The following is a 22,500-nucleotide window of genomic DNA, read 5'->3' as shown; positions in this document are numbered from 1 at the left end:
TGTTTATTTTCATTAAGTTGATGTTACTCATTTGCTCATGGAAAACAAAAAAACATTTTAATTTGTGGCAAAACAGTCCACAGCACTTTGCAGAGTATTGCAAAAGACAGTCACTGGAAGAATACGCTTCAACACCCATTTATTTCATCATATGGTGGATTGTGCTGCCACTGTATATAACCTTATTGGTCTCTACGAGCAAGCGTTTTCTGACTTCTATTCTGGTGGCGTGTAATCTGATATAGTACCAGCTGGTCAATTTTGGAAAATATATCCCAGATGACTACCTAACATTGGAATGGGTTATTACAGCCAGATCTGGTATCTGGAAAAGTTAAGCCATAACTGACCCTCTTTAGGTTTTCATAACTTTAATGTCATTTTTTCCTCAAAGGACTGTTTGCATGCAAACATTGACTCTTTTTTGGGACCATTTAGGGTCAAACAGAAAGCCGAGGCTTAGCCTCCACAGTGAAGCTCTTGTATTGGAAGCTCCCTAGGCTCTTGTAGAGCCTACTCTGCAGCCGCACAGCTTCTAATGTAAGTCCATTGGCGCCGCCAGCCGCAATCCTGTACGCACTGTGCGTACAATTTTTCAATACTTTATTCATGAAATCATTCAATATTACAACAAAAAAATAGCTTGTGTACTGTCTTAATTAAAACATGCTTCTCACACAAATGATAGCCTATGTTTAGGGCAAAGAGAATGGACATCTCAACATAAGGATACATTAGAAGATGATGATTGATACCTTATGTGGTGCAGAACGCCAGAACGCCAGCTCTGCTGCTATGCCAACCCCCCAGCCCCCCCCCCCCTCCCACTGGTGGAGCATGTCATCATGAGCTCTCTCTATCTCTCTCTCTCTCTCTCTCTCTCTCCCCTAGTCAAGGTGTTCTTCTCTCTCTCTCTCTCTCTCTCTCCCCTAGTCAAGGTGTTCTTCTCTCTCTCTCTCTCTCTCTCTCCCCTAGTCAAGGTGTTCTTCGCTCCTTATTCCGTTCGTTCCCAGAGGCAGTGCCACACATGAGGCTCGGCAGACCGTATGCTGAGAGCTCTCCCAGTGCAGCTCTCCCTTGGCGGGCTGATGACGTGGTGGAGGTAGTGAATGTGGGGGCGAGTGTGCTGGCTGGTAGGTGGATAAAGAGGCGCATTAAGGGCCCCGGCCGTGGCGCAACTGGCTAGGGCTCCTACACCGTACACCGGCGACCCGGGTTCGATTCCCGCCCTGTGGTCCCTTCTGGATCCCACCCCGACTCTTTCTCCCACTCACTTCCTGTCATTCTCCACTATCCTATCACATCAAAAGCATAAAAGGCCCAAAAAATATACTTACAAAAAAAAAAAAAAAGAGGCGCATCAAGATGCCAAGGATGGCTGCTTAGAGGCAGAAATGTGTCTACTGATCTGCTTCCAATACATGTAGCAACACACACACACACATACACACACTCGCTCTGCTCCTCGAGGATACACTTGTGTTTTCCCCCTCATGCTTACTACTACAGTTGTTTTTCTATCCTCACCGGGACACTTTAGTTGATTAGTTGGAGTTGAGCACACTGCACCTATTTTTTTCTTGAAAGGCACATCCTCCCACCAGTTGATCTGCCGTTAGTGCCTTGCAGTCCTGGTACACACTTCAGTGAAGAGTGGCGGAAGTGGATGGGGTGGGTGGGTGCTTAAAAGACCACACATACACACACACACACACACACACACACACACACACACACACACACACACACACACACACACCTACCTCAACATACACTGGAACACATATAGACACACATACGCGTACGCGCACACACACACACACACACACAGACAGACACACATGCACACGCACACACACTCAGACATACACATACACACACACACACACACACACTCAGACATACACACACACGCACACACACTCAGACACACACTCAGACATACACATACACACACACATACACTCAGACACACACTCAGACATACACGTACACACACACGCACACACACTCAGACACACACTCAGACATACACATACACACACACACACACACACACACTCAGACACACACTCAGACATACACATACACACACACGCACACACACTCAGACATACACATACACACACACGCACACACACTCAGACATACACATACACACACACACATACAAACACACACACACACACAGATGGATGGGGTGGGTGGGAGCACCCCCCCCCCCAGCTGCTGGTCTTTGTCAGGCCAGTGGGCTGTCCCAGCGGAACAGCTGGCCGGGGGATTTGCTGCTCTCGCTCCGCAGCAGTCAAAACGCAGACCTCTGGAGAGAAGGAGGCAGGCTGACAATTACACACACACACCACACACCACACAAATACCCACACATACACACACACACATAACCACATACACATACACACACACACACACGCGCACACACACATAACCACACACACACACTAGGACTGGCTGCCATTCTATGGGTCAGCAGGCACAGTACATGCTATGATTGAAATGAACAGTGAGAGACAGAGAGAAAGAATGTAGGAAGACGTCAGAGGAAGGAGTAGGGACAGAGAGGAAGAGAAAGATGAGAGAAAGAAAGAGAGGCAAGAGAGAAGAGAGAGATAACTTTTTAAAGTTTGTTTGTTTGTCTGTATTATTGTTCTGTTGGTGTCATGCTAATTTTATGTCAGTTTGAGTCTTTGTATACACATAGACACTTGGATTACTTGCTCCTTATCTCACGATTCACGATTCATGCCTGCGTTGGCAATGCAAATGCCTTATTTGTCATGCCAATAAAGCATCCTGAATTTCAATGAGAGAGAGAGAGAGAGAGGCATGAAGGGAAGAGAGAGAGAGAATGAGGAGGAGGAAAAGAGAGGTGAATCTCTGCTTTGTGTGTCCACTTTATCACAGACCACAGACGCTGCCAGAGTGCGTCTCGCAAAATGACACGGGGGAGACCACAGCAGTGAGAGAGGAAGGAGATAACTGCCTCAGCCTCTCGCTTTCTCTTGCTCGCTCACTCGCTTGGTCTCGCTCTTGAAGAGGCATGATTGAGACACACTGTGAGGGTGACACGGGGAGAGAGAGAGAGAGAGAAGAAAGAGAAGAAAGAGAAAAAAAAGAGAGCGAGGAGGAGGAGGAGGAGGAGGAGGGGATGGCCGATGTTCGTGTGCGGCAGGCAGAGAGTCTCCTGAGAGGGCACACGGATCTGAAGAGTTTTGCCGTGACAATCGCTTGCCATGTCTCCTCCTGTAGAAAACACCAGGACCAACACACTTGCACACGGACAAGCACACACACACGCACCTGAATATAGGCACTCACAACACATGTGCACAAAATACACAGATGTGGACACACACACACGCACCTGCATATAGGCACTCACAACACATATGCACAAAATACACAGATGTGGACACACACACACACACACATGAATGTAGGTACTCACAACACATATGCACACATATACACAGATGTGCACACACACACACACACACACACACGAATGTAGGCACACACAACACATATGCACACAAAACACAGATGTGCACACACACACACACACACACACATGCATGTTATCTCTGGGCTTTAGCCCAGGTTAAAGGCCTCAGGGGAGAGCTCGGTGACTTCCATTCCCATATGAAGTGTATAAGCCGCTTAAGCCCTGCCTCCTTGCCTTTTCAGGGAAACACAACCACAACATACAAAGCTCTGGAGGAGGCATTAATGGAGGGAAGCAGATATGTACCTCACACGTATGGATGCAGTGCACCTATAATGCATGCTGTTGTATAAGCCAGGATCCAAGGATGGTGATTGGTGTTGCCTGTGGCAACTGAGCAGCAGCAGCAGTAGGTACACACGCACTCCTCTGTGTGTTCAGTGGTGGGTGCTGTGTTTTTGCTTTCAGACTTCAGGGCGCAGAGCACCACGCTGATGTGAGCATTTAGTGTGTGTTTAGGATCAGGTCAACCCACCCTGACACAGCACTCCACATGCCCAGCCACACACACACACACAGACACACAAACACACACACACACACACACACAGACAGACACACACGCGCACACACACACACACACATACACACACACATTCACTCACTCACAGAAAGACCCCCCCCCCCCCCCATTGAGAGCACGGTGCCCTGGGGAAGAGTAGCCGAGGGATGAATGGCCTATCATCTACCAGGGTCAATACATCATGCCACACCCCCCAACTCCACGTTCACATCAAGGTCCAGTGGAGATTTATTCATTTTTATATTGTGTGTGGGGGGGGGCATGTCAAGATTTGGATGAGTTAGTGCTTGTGGGATGATTATATTGGAGATTGATTATGCATAATTCATTGAGCTGTACATGCTCACAAACATTAGTATGTAGTGCAGAGTGTTTGGTATTGAATACAGTAGATGTTGGTGGCTGTGGTAGGACATTGAGTGTGCCTTGTGAAGCCTTTCCCTTGAGAGAATGAGGACATTGCGAAACTCTCTACCGTCCTCAGTGCCGACGTTCTCATCGTAGTTCATGCAGCCCACTCTAAAACAGACTCTTAAGCAGACTCATAGGGACAAAGGCACAGAAAAAACAAATCACTGTAGACCAAAAATGAAATTGACCAAGAATCTTTCTCAATTAGCACATGGTCAGTAGGTTCTGCCTGTCCACGCTGGTCTTTCTTCTTCAACAGATGACTGCCACATACAGAGGACCTAACCTTCCCTAAACCTGAGTATTTACTGTTTGTTTGTTTGTTTGTTTGTTGATGCTGTCCCAGGGCTGGGGCTTGTCACAAGAAGGCAGAGCAAGGCAGAGCAGAGAGATATGACCACTGCCAAGCTCCCGTCAGCGTGCGGCTGAGACACAAATCTCTCTCCCCCAACGCACATTACTGATGCTGCAGTGGCATCAGCATGGTAGCAGCGTCTGACTCAAAGACGTGACGAGGTCCAGAGGTGTTGATCACTGACAGAAGATAATGCAGCAGCTACAAATGCAGTATATAAATAATATTTTTCCTCTGCTGTAAATAATAAATAATGTCAGGGTGGAAGTATCAGTTTGGTCGATAGTGGAGTTTGCTCCATGGTAGTTTAGTCACTCACACACGCACGCACGCACACACACACACACAGAGTGAGGCAGAGAGTTAGTTTGTTGAGTTAGTTTGATGGAAGTGCAATTGTATGGGCTGAGGAAAGGTGGGAAGCAATCTACTGTGCAATGTCTGTGTGTGACAACGACAGAGGCTTGCCACCAGAGAGATGTGATTTATATTTAATCGCCATTTAGCAGGGTGACGAAAGCGCTAGCAAAAAGGAGACAGCAATAGAAAGGGAGAGAGTGGGGGGGGCTGACTTTAAAGTACCTTTCTTGGCACATTCTGCTAAGAAAGCCCCAAAGGATATTAAAAATCTACGTCAGTCAATGCCTGTGTGACATTCACGTGTGCCACCAGAAATATCTTATATACTAAATCTATCGGCTTATGCTTTTGTGCACAGACATTATTGATAAGTTACTCTTTCTCTCTCTCTCTCACTCTCTCTCTCTCTATCTATCTATCTATCTCTCTCTCTCTTTCTCGCTGTAATGTATAATTACATTCCAATTTATCAAGACCACTTTACAGGGGGGTCCCAACGACAGTGATGCCTGGGTGAGACAGTAGTCTACAATGATCTGCTGTCCGTGAAAAACTCAGGGAAGCAATCGAAACTGAAAGAACAATGTGTGTGGTTCTGTGTGTGTGTGTGTGTGTGAGTGTGATTGTGTGTGTGTGTGTGTGTGTGTGTGTGTGTGTGTGTGTGTGTGTGTGTGTGTGTGTGGGAGAGACAAAGAAAGAGAGAAAGAGAGATGTCTACACATAGACACCTAGTTTTATTTCTGGGTCTTATCCCATGTTCCCTCCATACTTTGTATGACTTCTTTGGCAAAACAAATGTCTTATTTGTCATGCCAATAAGAAGAAAGAGTCTGGGAAGCAAAATGCTGCTAACCCTGTTTGATTTTATCTGTTTTCACAAGGGTAGCTGAGCAGAGTTGACTATGAAAACTCACATTGGTTTCAGTCCACCACAGAGTGTGTGACAGCGTGCGTTTCAGTTTCTGACAGAGAAGTTAAGCCAAGCACAAGTTAAGAAACAAGATGCTGATACTTAGTGATTTCAAACACAGAGAAGAGTGTCTCTGTGTTATTTGACGCAGTCAGACACACACACACACACACACACACACAAACTCAGACAAAGACACACACTCACACAAAGTGCCCCCCCCCCCACACACACACGCACACAGACACACACATTGTGTTTGGGTTGTGCCCTCTCCTCCTGAACTGCACTTGTTATCTTTGTTTCTCTCTCTCTCCATCTCTTCCTTTATCTCCATCTCTCTATCTCACCCTCTTTCTCTCTCTCTCTCTCTCTATCTCCATGTCTCTCCCTCCTGTCTTCGTTGTTGCCTGATTAGCGGCATGCTGCTGCTGCTGCTGGGGGTGGCTGGGTTGCTGTTCTAATCTGTGATCTGTCATAATGGAGCTGGGTCATTGGGTAATGGAGCTGAGTCATGGGGTAATTGAGTTGGGTCATGGAGCAATGGCAGCCCACTGGGTCACAGGGTAATGGTGGCCCTCTGATATGTGTGGGAGATCACATCCAGACAGGCATGTACAGACCTACACACACACACACAGATACAGACAATCATACACAAACACACACACACACACACACAGATACAGACAATCATACACACACACACACACACACACAGGTACAGACAATCATGCACACACACACACACATACACTCACTCACTCATGTATACATGAACTGCCAAAACACACACAGACCCACATAGTACAAATGCGCACACTCATGCATTTGCTGCCACCCACACACATCCGTCTAACACTCTAAGCCACTCAGACGGGCACACCCGCCCGCACTCACACTTCTGTAAATGCTCAGACAGGCGAAAGCAATAGGTCGGGGAATAAGTGCTATCCGTCATTCAAAACGTCAAGACTCACACTTGTTCTGCAACAGCACAGCAAGCCCTCAGTGTGAAAAGAAGCAAGCAGATCATCTATTCATTAAAGCGACTGAGAAACACCGGCAAGTCCCTCCTCACGCGTCAAGTGTCTCCATGTATAGGTGATGGATAAGAGTACTGAGATAAATTGGCCACTTATCAGCATAATCTAAAGAAAGGTTCGAAACTGCCAGCCAGCCTAGACGAGAGCATTGCTTTCTCTCATCCAGGGCTTCTACACTATACATGCTCAGCAAATCATTTAGCTCTTATCTACGGTTTATGGCTAAAGCATGAATTACATTAGGATTTACAAAAGTCTAACAACTGTGAGAGGTGCTTAGTTTAAAATAGAATAGCATTTTATTGATGTCCCCCTAGCCTTACCCTAACCCTAACCCCCCCGCCCCCATTCATAATACGCTGCTGAGTGTGGTACGACAGAGTGAGTATAAACTAGAACGTGGTTCCTTTGGCCCTAAAACAACAGGGATGATATTAAGGTGATCCGATGTTCCATGTCCATGTACATCGCCAGGTCATCAGACAGGGAGATTTAGTCGCTGCAGACTCACCCCCCCCCCCCCCCCAGCCTCTGAATCGCAGGCTGCTCCATTTGTCTTGACTAAAGCGTAATATGTCATCCCTTGTAGTGCTTTCACATGTCAAATCCTTACATTTTCCAATTCACTTTGACTGGAACCACAAAGCAGCTTACACAACTCCAAGGTCTCCCTTGAATTTCTACCCTTGAGTTAGGCTATACAGTAGGCTATGTGTATGAAAGAAGGATGTACCGGTAGTAATTACATTCGTGACATTGTCAACCAAGAATTAACGTGGTGCATCTGGCATTTTTTGCACTGATTTGCACTGAAATAATAACTTGGTGCAAAATGACCATGATGATGTTTACATGGACAGCATAAATCTGACTATTGACCTTATTCATACAATATTGTGATTATAATGTTTACTTGAACTGTTAAATAGAATATTCCATTCATAGCAGAGTCAGTTTATCAAGGTTAATAATCTAAAGACACTAGCGTCCGACGTTCCATAATTCCATAATGGTTTCTGCTGTGAAAACAAATGATACACATTTACAATTCACCACAGTAATGCGACTAAGATCAGAAAACTCCACATTTTTATTTGATTATTGACTATTGATTACTTCCCCACTGTTGTGCTCCTCCAATAAACGACATCTGGCTCTGTCACCCGTACGCTCAGGGCGGTTTTCTTGTCTGTTGTTCCCCGTTGGTGGAACACGCTACCACGCTAATCTTGGAACATTGATGTCCATGTAAACCTCCTCAAAGTAAGATTATCTGAGACACATAATTATTTGTCAAATAAGTGCACTTTGACCATGGTTGATCTCAGTTGATAGCCTTAAGTCCACTTGTATCCCACCTCTGACCTCTGGTGGTATAAATGCTTCTGAGGTATAAAAATAGCGTTTTGTAGAGGCGAAATGGCATGCCCTCGTCACTAACAGGCTAACGAGTTTTGACTAAAAACGGTAAAATCGAACTTTCTCAAAACACATCCGAATGACATGATTTTGATGTCAACTCAACGTATGTACTCCCAATCATCCGTAAATTGATCTAAAGTGCATTTTACTCCGGATAATTCCTTTAACCTATAGTTGCTCTGTGGACAATGGCCGTGTAATATAATTGACATATGTAAGTCACTTTGGATAGATGCGTCTGTTAAATGAATGAATGTAAATGTTATTAGATTAGATTACATTAGATTAAACTTTATTGTCATTGTGCAGAGTACAAGTACAAAGACAACAAAATGCAGTTTGTGTCTAACCAGATGTGCAAAAAAGTGCAATGTGATATATAAAGTATAGAGAGGTGGTATATAGACAGGCCAAGAAATATAGTGCAGTGTAGACAGTAGTGTACAGTTGTTTTACAGAAGGTGGTTTAGAGTAGTATACATTAAATATGAATATGTGCAGTGTATTAGCAGTTACCTTATAAGAGCAGTAATGTACAGTAAATGTTAAAATGGCATTTGGTGAGCTTGTATCCTGCCTCGGACCCTTGCCTTTGAGGGTGTCGAGGAAGGTCATGTGGAATAGGAAGTGCCCTCTGTCTATGGGGGATGACATGAGGTTGAGCTGGGTGGACTTCATCAGACGCAGAGAGGTACACAGGGACCCAGGGCCAGAAGGCATTTGACAGGGACTGCGCAGAGTACCTGAGGTTATAAACGGAGACAGTGGTGTGTACGGTCCTCACCTCTCAGTGGGACGCACAAGGCTTTCTTAACAGAAACAAGTGGCTACTGTGGACAGCTTGACGCGTGACCACATTAAATGTAGTTTTTGTGGAGTAATGTTTTGATATACTGCAATAAATGCATGAATGAAGACAATATATAGTCTTTTTTTTTTTAAAAAACCATCATGCGGTTTAACTAATATTAACTATTAATAGGTATTAATTATAATTATACAGCATAAGTTAATAAGAATAAAACTATCACCATTACTATCTATTTAATAATGCTCAATGCACTGTTAAGTAACTATTAGCCAGGGCTTGAAAACGAAATTATTTTTCAAACGTTCCGTTCCGAACGGTTCAGGTAGGCCTATGTTTAACGTTTTCGTTCTTGCATGCGTTCCGCCACCAACATAACGGTCCTGAACCGGTTCGGAACGCAAAATATCGTTCGTTCTTAAAGTTCCGGCAGTGTTTGGCGGGCCTATCAAGTCTATTTTTGTGGACTTTACCTTAGAATAGACGTAGGCTACTCATTTCCCCTTGATTTAGCCTATACCGTAGCTATGCCCAAAAATAATAAATCACACAGACGGCATCCAAAACCATTCAGATGGGCTATCCATCCCATAGCCTACAGACTTACTGTAGGCCTAACCTATGCCTATAAATAATTTCTTATCAAAAATATTTCTGGATACGTGCTAAACTCCTTACCTGGTTGTAGCCTAAGTTTTATCCATATGGAGATCTTCAAAGGCTTGCGCTATAATTCCTGTTTATAAACGAACCTGTCTTTTGCTGACAAGGCCTATCTCAAATTTCCCGTTTAACTCTTCTACATAGAATAGGCTATAATTGCGCAAACATTTCAAATCCCGACTTTAAAACGACAAGGCGTGGACAGGCAAAATAGGCTATTAAGCATAGGCTACAAACAATTTCCAAATCAGTTTCAGTAGCCTACGCTACGAGCTGGCCTAAGATCCGAAGTGGCAGACGGATAGGTTACATATATGAAAGGTACATTTATTCGTTTTTTTTTTTTTTAAACTGCAGAAATCAAATTATTAGGCTGTTATATAGAGAACGAAAAAAAAAACGTTATTAACCGGTTTTGTGGATTTCAGAATAACGTTTCTGTTCCGGAACAGTTGAAGACCATATTGTTTTCGTTTCCGTTTCCGCTCCTCGTAAAATTCCGTTCGTTTTCGGTTTTCGTTTTCGTTCCTTGAACCGGTTCGGAGCCCTGCTATTAGCTAACTCTATCCTAACCTTACCCTAGGCCCAAATCAAAGCTTCTCCGCACTTTCCACTTGGGAACAGATGAAGAGGTTGATTTTTCATAGCAGGCAGGCCATGGCAAGTGGGGCCTTGAAATCATAGGTACACCAGAGAGACAGCTGATGCTGAGTAGAGAAGGGGAGCATGACATAAAGAGAGCAAATGGGTAGAAAAAAAACAAAACACATGAGCAGCGAGAAAAAGTTCAAGGAGGAAGGAGGAAAAATAGAGAGGGAAAAAAGTGAGAGTGGAGAGGGAGGCGAATCTTGAGGGGCGCGGGTGAAAAGAGATGCTAATTCCACATGATTACTCGCGGTGTAATCGCCGCCTGGGCGAGTTTTCCGCGAGCGCTGCCGTGGCGCTGCTCAGTGCGCGTGCTGCCCGCTGACAGCTCCCGAGCCCCCACGCCTCCTCATGTGCCCCTGTCTCGCACGCGCCAGTCAAAGCACCCGCAGCATCACCGAAACAGAAAGTGCAGCAGGGATGGGGATATGGGGTTGCTTAGCGCACCCCCCCCCCCCCCCTCACACACACACACAAAACCACAGTAGACTACAACATTTAGTCTACTGTGCAACATGCAAGACATGCAACCACTTGGGCTGAACAGACCAGCATGGAAGCAGGTGTAGAATTCAGATGTATCTCACCTGCACCTAAACTATGTGCAACCATGCACAAGGTGGCTAGTCTAACTAATTTAGACCATGCATGCAGCCAGACTGACACCATAGAATGCTGTGCATAGTGTATGTGCAAAGTAAACAGTCAGATGCAGATATATGAGTTCACATGTCAGGGTGCCATAGCCAGATAGGGGACAGTGCCTCAGACTTCTTACAATAGATGTGTGGGCCAAGGTTTCTTACAATAGATGGCTGGAGTCCCCCCGCCCCCTCCACACACACACACAAACACACACACACACACATTCTCCTCTAAGAGCTGCGATTCAAAGTGCACTTCCACTGATTCTTGAGATGGGCACTAAAACATTATCTGGTAAATATCTGGATCTCATGTATGCTAAATCAAGAACGACCATGGCTGTAGGTTATGCGTGTGCGTGCGTGCATGTGGGACGCCCTTGGCTTCCAGGGCAACAGTCTCCAGGCAAACAACATAACATCAAAGCAAAAAAGGTTTTTCAAATATCACCCCTGACGTGAGTTATTGCGTGCAGATTAAGTGAAAGGATGGGCGACTAGGTTTTCACCTTAATGATCAGGGTCAGTCTGCTCTGTCCTGTTATCTTCTTTTCCCCCAGTTTATTGGGTTTTTATTGGATTATATATTTATTATTTCCCCCGCCTCCCCACCATTAGGAATGATTTCCTGGAAAATGTAGCACAGCCTGTTGTAACACATTTTAATATACATATTTTAATTTGTCCCCAGGCCCTGGGGCTTAGACCGAGGTCAAAGGTCAGAGTATAGAACCCTGCCTAACTGTTGTCCTGAGCAACAAAATCCCTGAGGTCAGATGTCGTGTCGGGTCCTGGACATCGAATTACGATTGAGTGCTTTACTCATATGGTAGAAGGCCCCTTCGATGGACCTGAATTTGAGTGCGGCATCAAGCAGGGATTTGGCCCTGTCCACTTTCATTTACCAAGTTAAAATAAAAACAAAACAAAAAAACCCCCATTGATTTCATTCGAAATACAGCCAAAGACAAAGACAGCCAGAAGTCCACATCATATTTGAGCTATAACAGGGGTCTAGGTAGCAGTTTAGCATCAGAGGGGATCTGGTTTCTAATCCGGTGTTGTCCTTGCTGTAGCAGAGAGATGCTCTGCAGGGGGTCCGCAGAGTCACTGCTGGTGGTCCACCAAATTATCTGATCCCAATTTGTTTTTAGAAATACTATTGAAAAATATATAAAATCTGTTGTTAACGGATTAGCATTGTACAGTACACACCATCACAAAGTACTTTTACATAATAGTACTATAGACCATCATAAACATTGTTGGCTTGGTGTAATAAATAACACATGTTGTATGCGATATGTAGAATAATAGGATTCTCCTCTGCTGTGTCTTTATCAGCCAAGGGTTCTTTGGCCTGAGAAAAGTTGAATAGGCTTACAGTACCTGTCCTCTACCAGTTGATGAGCAGTTTAACTTTGTGTGACCTTTGCTGAACTTTTGTGACTTTTAAAACTTTTATTTCATTTTTATTTTGCCCTCTTACACTTTTATTTACCATTATGTATTATTCTTTGGTTTTGTTTATGTAAAGCACTTTGAATTGCCTTTGTGTATGAAATGTATAAACTTACCTTGTCTTGTTGGACCAACTGACCTTTGACTTTTACATGACCACTGTCCTCTCTCTCTCCTTCTCTCACTTCCTCTCTTTCTCTCTGTCTCTCTCCCGCTCTCACTTCCTCTCTCTCTTTCTCTCTCTCTTTCTATCTCTCTCCCTCTCTCACTTCCTCTCTCTCCCTCTCTCACTTCCTCTTTTTCTCTCTCTCTTTCTATCTCTCTCCCTCTCTCACTTCCTCTCTTTTTCTCTCTCTTTCTCTCTCTCTCTTCCTCTCTCTCTCTTCCTCTCATACTTCCTCTCTCTCTATCTCTCTTTCTCCTGCATGCAGAGCTGGACAGCCAGGAGATGCTGGACAACCCGGACAGCGTTCCTCCGTTCCCCGTCTTCCTGCCCGTGGGCTTCCAGGTGCGCGACGCGGACTCCGTGCTCTTCCTGAAGGAGGCCGGCCAGGACATCATGCGCAACTCCAGCATGCGGAGCGGCACGCAGGCTCTGCTGGTGGGCCGGGCAGCGGGCGCCCCTCGCCTGCCGATCCTCAACGTCACCTACGGGCCGCTGGGGGTGCAGCGCATGATCACGCCCGACCTGCTGGGCCTGCCGGTGCCGCTGTTCCGGCCCTCGCCGGACGCCTCGGCGGCGGGCTGGCGCGTGCGCTGGCACGTGCTGAGCCGCCACGTGACGTCGCTGGCGCCGTCGGTGCGCGTGCTCTTCTACGTGGCGGGCCGCGCCTGGGACCGCGGCGAGCGGGAGCCGGGAGGGGCGGCCGACCAGCTGCCGTGCGTCACCGTCTTCGCCTTCTGGCAGACGCAGGAGGTGCGTGCCTCGTGTCTGCTGGGCGCGCGCCGCGGGACCTGCCTGGTCGCGCTGGAACCCCCCGCCGGCTGGTTCAGCCCCGTGGTGGCCAGCTCCAGCCGGGAGAGGCTGAGCATGGAGGCCCCCTCCGCCCGTGGGAACACCGTGGAGCTCTACTACCAGGCCAGGCCCAGCGAGGAGGGCAGGTGCCAGGACGCCGGCGGAAAAGGGGGAGCAGCAGGAGGAGGAGGAGGAGGAGGAGGCAGGGGAGCGAGGGAGAGGGTGCAGCTCAGGGCGGAGTACACCCCCGTCACGCCCATGACGCGGATCGGCAGCGTACGGCTGCTGCAGGAGATGCAGGGCGCAGCACCGGTGACCCAGCTGCGTCTGGGGGACGCCATCTTCATCCAGACGTCGTCCAAGCCGCTCAAGCAGACGGACATCGCCACCTTCTACGTCCTCATCAGGAGCACTTCGCTGCTGGACACCTTCACTCTCAGGTGAGCGCACAGCTGCTCGGTCTGTGTCTGTGTGTGTATTAGAGGTCTGCCCACCCGCTCCCGCAATATTCTGTCCCACTCCCGCATTAATGTGTCATTTTTAGTCCCATTCCCGCCCGCATCTGTAACATGATGTCCCACTCCAGCCCGCTAAAGCCCACATGCAGGAGGGATAGCCTATTCAGTTTTTCTTTCTGTCTCACGAAAGGAGCACACACACCTAAGAAAGATAGAGGTCAGTTTCTTGGTTCTGAATGCTAACAACTGAAGTAGGCCTATGGTGCCCTCTTCCTCTCATGCTTTCGATTTCGAGTTTTGACAATGAGCAGCAGGAACAAATTGAACCCACGTAAACGACAATATAGGCTATTGGCCTGCTATCCATCAGTTATGCTTAAACCCTGTTTTTTAATGCTGCCTAACAAAACATCCAGTTGAACTATAGTTATGAACACTACTTTCATAATTTCCATATTTAATTTTACGAACATATTTAATTTTGCGGGAGTGCAGTGAATGATCGGTTTGTCCCGCACCCGCGAACGCACCTCTCTCATCCCGCCCGCTCCCGCAAAGAGCTTTCAAAAGTCGTCCCGCGGGTCTACCGCGGGAGTGCAGACCTCTAGTGTGTATGATGGGAGTTGTGTGTGTGTATGTGTGTTTGTGTGATGTGTGGTATGGAGCTGATTTTCTGATCAGTATAGGGGCCAGTGACAGACAGTTCAGATCTGTGAAAATCGGATTTTTACGTAATATAGGTCTCTTTGTGTGTGTGGAAATATTTGAATCCCTTATTTTGGATATGCGATTGCAGATTTTAATAAAGAATGAAACGTGTGTGTGTGTGTGAGTGTGTGTGGGTGTGTGTGAGTGTGATGCTAGTGATAACTGTTTATCAGAAAACTATACATCTATGAAGCAGTTGTTGCCACTCATAATTATAGTATTTCAGTATTTCATGGCTTACAGATATAAGGATAATTACACAGTGATCATCTATTAGTGCCTATTTCACTAGATTTAGAATAGTTAAAGTAATCAGAACTCATCTATGTTAGGCAACATACAGTTTTGTAATAATCTGCTAATTAATACATTCATTCCTGTTATGTACTGTATGCGACAACACAACTCAGATATGTTGAAACTTATTACTATTGACATCTGTGCTCCTGACTTCCGTATCGCTGTTTTATGATTATCATGCATGCACACACACACACACACACATACCTAAAGCATCTACCACAGGGATAGTGCATAGACGACAGTCATGCTGAAATCCCTGTGTTGTCTGAGATTATGAGAGTTTAATGAGTCTAGAAGAGAGAATCTGTGCTTGTCACTAATGTGTGAAAATATGTGAATATGTGATATCTGATGCAAAAAACACGCACACACACACACATAAACACACACACACACACACACACACATACACACGCACTAGGGGTGTAACGGTTCATGTATTCGTATTGAACCAAAACGGTACGGGCGTCACGGTTCGGTGCATGAATTTACACGGAGAATACACGGTATAAAAATACATAAAACTCGTGTGCGGATTAATTAATGTCATGCGCAATTACTGTTAAGTAGCGAGAGTTACGGGAGTTCTTTAGCGACACCTAACGCTAATCTGTAGCCTCGCTTTAGCTCTGAAGCTCTGATTGGCACCTATGTTTTTTTTTGTCAGGTCGTTGGTCGACTCAGTCAATCTGAGTCATAGCAGCACTAAGGTGGCGACACACATTGGATCCGCTGGTCTCTTCTCAAGTTTGAGAACATCAGTTACAGTAGTACAGGCGAGAGAGTGGTGGATAAGATGAAACTGTGTGTCGGCGTTGTTCAGCAGTTGTTGGGTATGTGAGTGGAAATATGCTACATATATTCGAAGCAATCACCCAGATGATGTAGGCTACCAATCACTGAAACGAGAGAAAAAAACTTCCCCTGCGCTTCACCAGCCTTTCGATACACATACAAATATGGCCAAAACCTATGTCTTAAATTAAATTATTTCGTAATGACAGAAAGCTATGTAAATCGCGTTGTAATTACCTTTATGTTGGGGTAACTTGTAACTTCTCACATGAGGAGCTGGTAGTGTTAAGTGCATAGACAGTAAGTGTCAACGCTAACCAGGCTAATAAACAAACCATGCTACGGTGAGTTAACGTCGAAGGGCAAAGTCATGTGACTTCTAGTTGTAGTCTGTTTATGAAATGAAAGGAGCAATTTCGTTTTTTAAAAGAAGGCAAAATAGTGTGATATTTTCACAGTTAGTAGGCTAGATTATTACTGTACACACACTGAAAAATATTGAGGCAAATTGTAGATCCTTCCATATACAACTAAACACAGATGTTGAAGGTCTTGCTTAAGTGGATTTTTAAAAATCATTATTCTATGTAATTTGCACTTTCAGAAATAAGAGATGCTGTAGGCCTATTTTAAGTTTTATAGCTGTCTTATTTTGTTTACAACTTACAGATGGAGTCTGGGTACTTATTGTACTGTTTAGCCTACATCTTACACACTTCAGGCTTGCAGATAGCTCAGGGAAGAGACTGTATGACACTAGGTGGTACAGCCTGATACATGCACAATAAAAAAAAATTGCTTTCTGCATTTTTGGTTTTGCTTTTCCCTCCACTGTACCGAACTCGTACCGAACCGTGATGTCCGAACACACACACACACACACACACACACACACACAGACACACACACACAATTGCACTCACATGTAGGCACATACCACTTCTGTTGCTAAATTGGTTTTCTTGGAACTGCAACCAAAAGAAGACAAATGGTAAATATATAAACGAGATTAAGTCTGGATTATTTTCTGTTTTTCCTCGTAAAGTGACCATGACCAAGGTCTTGAAACCAATGACTGGGAGATTACAGATTTGTGTGTGTCTGTGTTTTGTGTATGCACACATGTGTGTTTGTACTGTATGTCTGTGTGTGTGTGTGTGTGTGTGTGTGTATGTCTGAGTGTGTGTCTGTGTGTGTCTGTGTGTGTGTGTTACTACTATTACTTTTGATATGATTAGTGCCAGCAAACAGCACGGCATAGCACCACATAGCACTTTCCAATCCCCCTCCCTCTCAACATCACATAGGACAACAGTCAAATCTCTACCTCTCAACACCACATAGAACCACAGAGTCAAATCTCTACCTGTCAACACCACATACGTACTTACTTATTAATTTGGCTGACATCTAAAGCGACTTACATACTGTACATCAATTCTTACAAGGGCCAGTTTCCTCAGAACAACTCAGGGTTAGTTTTCCACAATTGCAAAAACACTAAACTCCATTCTCTGAACCAAATTCTCAGTTGTCTGAACACATTTCTTGAATCGATCACTCTTTTGGCAAAACTATAAACATTTTTTACATGTAAAACACAATTTGCAGATCTCATAGACTCTTTTTGCAAAACTCTAAGCACATTCTAATGCAATAAAATACATTTTGTATTGGTAATCACATTGGCAAAAGGACACAAAGAGAGCACAAATGCCATAAGTTACTGTAAACACGACTCAAAATTGATCACACTTGTTTCAAATGAGACACAACCAATACAAGCTAGTTCAGAGTGTAAACAGGTTGCTGAACAGTGCAGGTTCATATCAACAATGGACAGTGAGCTATTCAGGGAACATTATACTGTAGGCTTTAGACAATGTACTTCTCATTTACAGTACTGAAATGCCTGTCTTTTCTGATATACAGTTTTTAGTGAGGTTTTTTAGTTTATAGGGTTTAGAGTTTTAGCAATTGTGAAAAACTGTAAAACACATTTTTTTAAACCACCTTCCACCCTTTTCTCAAAACTGTAAACACAAACCCCCATTCTCAATACTTTATTTTTACTGGATTTATAGTACATGTTGAAACCACTGAATCCAAAGAAATCTTTTTGCTTTGTATTTTTTTGTTTGTTTTTGTTTTTAAAATGCATTTACCGTATATTTTGTAAACAATGACTGTACTGTATTGTAAAAAAATACTCCTGGAGCTATATGAACTGCCCTGAACATTGTGTTTTCCATTATTTGATGTATGACTGCTCATTGGTGTTTTCATTTTGACTGCTTGGTGAATGATTTGAAGAGAGTGTTTGGTTTTGAGCACAGGCACAACTACTTTGAGGTGATTGTTCAGTTTTGCAGAGGTTGTCAGAGGTTTTGTGTTATGTAGTTTGAGATTTGGGGTTTGTGCTTACAGTTTTCAGAAAAGGGTGGCAGGTTTCAAAAAACGTGTTTTAGCAATTGTGAAAAAACTGTAATTGCCATGCTGAAGGACACTGCTTGCTAGCCCAGGTCACTAGCCGCTAACACTGCCCTACATACAGTAGTACAGCACTTTAACTGAATCAACCCTCTCCCTTCCAGCACCACATAGTGCAGCACTTTAAAGCTGTTTTTAGACATTCACTGAACCCTGGACATGATCCAGACATCAAACAGACGGGCTGTGTGAACACAAGTGTCCGAGTTATTTGCCCTGGACATCACACGTGTCTGAGTTATTTGCCCTGGACATCCGAAACAGCCAGCCCCCCAGCAGGCCTACTGAGTCCAGGTGAAATACGGGTGAGCATAGGTCTGAATAAAAGCACAGGTAGATTAAAGCACAGGTAGATTCACATCTAGTGGGGAAGCGTGTTGATGATGTAAGGAATAATGGACGAAGCGGCATTCGGTTCACAGAAAAAAAATGGAGGTTTGAGGTGGTAAAACGGCCCTAACGCGCCAGCATTACACCTTGTACACTTCATAAGTGCTTTTCTTTCTGTGAAAAACAGTAGTATAGACCCTTTCAAGAGAGTTCCATTATCAGCATCATAGTTGGCCCCACAAAACTTCCTTTTTAACATTCCATATGTTATCTTAATGCAGAGGAAGTAGATTGGTAACCAAATAGAAAGTTCAAGCATTGTTTTTGTTTTTATTGTTGAAAGGGTCTATACGTTGCTTTTATGTGCCTGTGTGGTGTGAAACTGAAACTCTTACAGGCAGGCTACACCAGACTCATAACGGAAGCGTTCAATTTGTGCAGTGTAAAAATAGTTTCAGAAGACTGGTTCATTTTATTTTTGAGTGTAGCCTATGCACCGCTATAATGTCTGCTGTAACCGGATTCATTGATTATAGTGAACGGAAAGCTTCAGTTATGCGCCTGGCCTTCATGCTACTTCTGCTGGGCAAACAGGCAAAATGCTGCAGCTCACCTTCTCTGGTAAAGTCCTCGTGCACAGAGAGCTGTTGTTCTCTCCGACTCGTCAATGTGGCCGTGCCGATACAACTATAGCACTTGCAGATCCAGTCCTAATTGCATGGACCTTGTCCGGCGGTCGTGTATGACAAAGGCTTTACTGAGTCAACTCTTTCTCCCTTCCAACGCCACATATAACTGCACTTTAAAACCTCTCTCTCTTTCTCATGCTCTGTCACTACCTCTCCCCATCTACACTAGGCCTCAGATGCTGGGGCATACCTAGCAACCTTGTGGTTAGATGATGAAGAAAATGGGGATGGTTTTGTCTTAACATGATGATGAGATAGGACAAGAAAGATAAGATAAGTGTATAATGGGTTACCGATTATGATTATGGGTTACTGATTACTTTGAGTTGGAGGATGATGATGATGTTGAGGATGATGACAACGATCCACCCTGGATGGTTATGAATTCTTGACTCTAGGCGTGCAGGTGTAAGAGCAGGTGGGGTGGTGGTAGTCTAGTGGTTAGGGATATGGGTCTCTAAATAGAACACCAGAAGGATATTAGTTTGATCCATGGAGCTGCTACCAATTTGCCACAGCCACTTAAAGGGACACCAGGCAAGCCTGATGCTTTTTCTCTACGAAGCTCCCCCTAGCGCCTACGTGTCAATACGTGTGCAAGCCCTCGCTTGGTCTGAAGCTCTTTTCCTTTTCTTTGCATCTTCCGTCAAGTGTTTTCGCTCCTTCTTCGCCGGCTCTGCCATTATACACAGGTTTGCAACAATCGCTAGCGTTTCGTTAGCCTGCCTCTCTGCTGGGGATGCAGGATGCAAACTGATCCTGCTTCTCGCGATGTCTGAGACTTTGTGAGACTGAAGGTCAGCGGGTACAATACACTGAACTTGCAAACGAGATATTCTTCCTACAGGCAGTAGGGGCGGGCGAGAGAGTCTTCATTCGCCCTGTAAAGAGTCATTTAACCATAAAACGACTTATGAAGATGATTAATTAACACGAAAACGTTGCCTGGTGTCCCTTTAACCCTGACTTGCTCCTGGCAGAATGTACCTGTTTCTAATTCACTGCTAGTCGTTCTGAATAATCTGCAAAATGACAAATGTAAAATTGCAATATTGGATATGATTGTGAGTGCTGACAGTACAGACCACAACTCCTTACGCTTGTCTGTATCCCCATCAGATATCTGTTTTCTCATGCACTTTGAGCTTTGTGTTGTGTGTGTTGGTGTGCCTTAGAGTGTCTGTTTGTATTAAGTGTGTATGCTTTTATACTGTATGATTGTCAGTGCAGTTCAAGTAGCCTAGTTTGTTGTTAGTGGCCTCAACATGAATATATTTAAGCTATATAAGGTAGCTGGAGTGGCTAATGTGTACTTTGATAAAGCTATTCAAAGTACATCAACCTACAGAATGCATTAAAACGTATGTATAAAAACGTATGCTTTAAGTGACGCAACCATTGTGTACTGTAACTGTTTGACGCGCAGGTAGCCGTCTGTCTCCGCATGACCATCTCACACGGTTGACTGAGGCACTGGCGGCAAAATGGAGTGGGTTCAGCGAATCAGACTTTGGGGTCTCCACAACATGAAAATTAACCATCCTGTTGTGTTCGTTTTAGGTTTACTAGTTTTGTGTTCCCGGTCAAAAATGATCGCTGGATTATAACTTGTTATAAATCCATAGTAACACACATATCATCTAATGTTGTGATAGACCTTTGTATCAACTTGTGTTCTATTGAATATAACCAGTTTTGTACTTTCATTTGCTATTTATGGCCTGCAGGCCTCACTGACCTGAGCTCATGCAAATCAGAAAGGGAAATATTCTGTTGGGGAAAGGTTCCAGTGGGGGCTGGCATAGAAGCAAAGAGGGGGAGGGAAGTTGTGTTTGTGTGTGTGTGTTTAATGTACAGAAGCACATATACAGTCCATCTGATCAATAAGTATGTGCCTGGACTCAATTTTATACACTGACCATTTTCTCACCCATTCATTTCTAATGGCCAGTCATTTTTTTTTTAAGTATATATTTTTTGGCCTTTTATGCCTTTAATCAGATAGGATAGTGGAGAATGACAGGAAGTGAGTGGGAGAGAGAATCAGGGTGGGATCCGGAAAGGACCACGGGGCGGGAATCGAACCCGGGTCGCCGGTGTACGGGGCCATGGCCGGTCATTTTTGACCGGAAATACACATGGGTGTTCTAAAGTTAAATAAAACACTCAAATTGTCATGAAAATGATCAAAATTTGTTTTGTGTGTTCAGATGCCGTGTGTTAACAAAGTCAAGGAGCCTCATGGTAGTCAGAATAAGTTAACAATATTTTTGAGAGAAAATACATTTTCCGCGAACACAGCAGGAGGGTTAATTAAGTGTACAGAGAAAAAGCTGCTGTGTGGAGGAGATGAATACACGTGCGCACTTTTCTAATGGACAACTATCCAACATCTTAGGGGGTTAGGTGGAACTTGATTATCAGATAACTTAAACAGAGTGTGATGTGGGAAAAAGGGAACGAAGTGTGTGATGTGGTGGCGTGTGCGTTCTAAGTGATTACCTTCTCTGTCAGCTGCGGCTTTTGGTCGAATCAATCAAAATGTCTCACAGGTTGAGTCTAATCTCGGCTAGTTTGAACATTTCATTAGTTTGTGTATGCGCGTGGCTCCCGCTTCCCTCTGAAGTTTACTAGCACGATAAATATTCTGATTAAAGATGCCGTCGCTCACAGGAGTTTGCCGGGGTGTGATTACTCTGGTGGCTGAGGGCGGAGAGATTTGCGATGGTGTGAGGAGACGCTTCATATTTCAGTTGCTTCTGTGAACGATGGCCTGTCACCGACCGCAGCGATCTATTTTCTCCATTATCCCTGCATGCTCCTTTTGAAGTCTTTCTCTCTAGCTCTCTCTCGTCGAAATCAACAGCTACATTTTATTCCTTGCCGCCTTTGTTTGATCATTATCGTAAAAATCACATTATAGGGAATTATACCCAAAGCTGTCTAGTAACTTTTCCTGGACGCACCGAAACTCAAATTGGAGACAGGATAAGTCGATTAT

General features: G+C 44.6%; 1 protein-coding gene across 1 annotated transcript in view; it reads left to right on the top strand.

The window, feature by feature from the left end:
- The window catches only part of LOC121715743 (transmembrane protein 132D), an 87,637-nt gene that overhangs the window by 11,881 nt on the left and 53,256 nt on the right, over positions 1-22,500 (top strand). The window contains exon 2 of the mRNA XM_042101642.1: positions 13,203-14,166. Coding sequence (XP_041957576.1) covers positions 13,203-14,166 — 964 coding nt within the window. The remainder of the gene's footprint in view (positions 1-13,202; positions 14,167-22,500) is intronic.

The sequence above is a fragment of the Alosa sapidissima genome, chromosome 8 (genome assembly GCF_018492685.1).
Source record: "Alosa sapidissima isolate fAloSap1 chromosome 8, fAloSap1.pri, whole genome shotgun sequence".
NCBI lineage: Eukaryota > Metazoa > Chordata > Actinopteri > Clupeiformes > Clupeidae > Alosa > Alosa sapidissima.
This window is presented reverse-complemented; position numbering and strand designations above follow the sequence as displayed.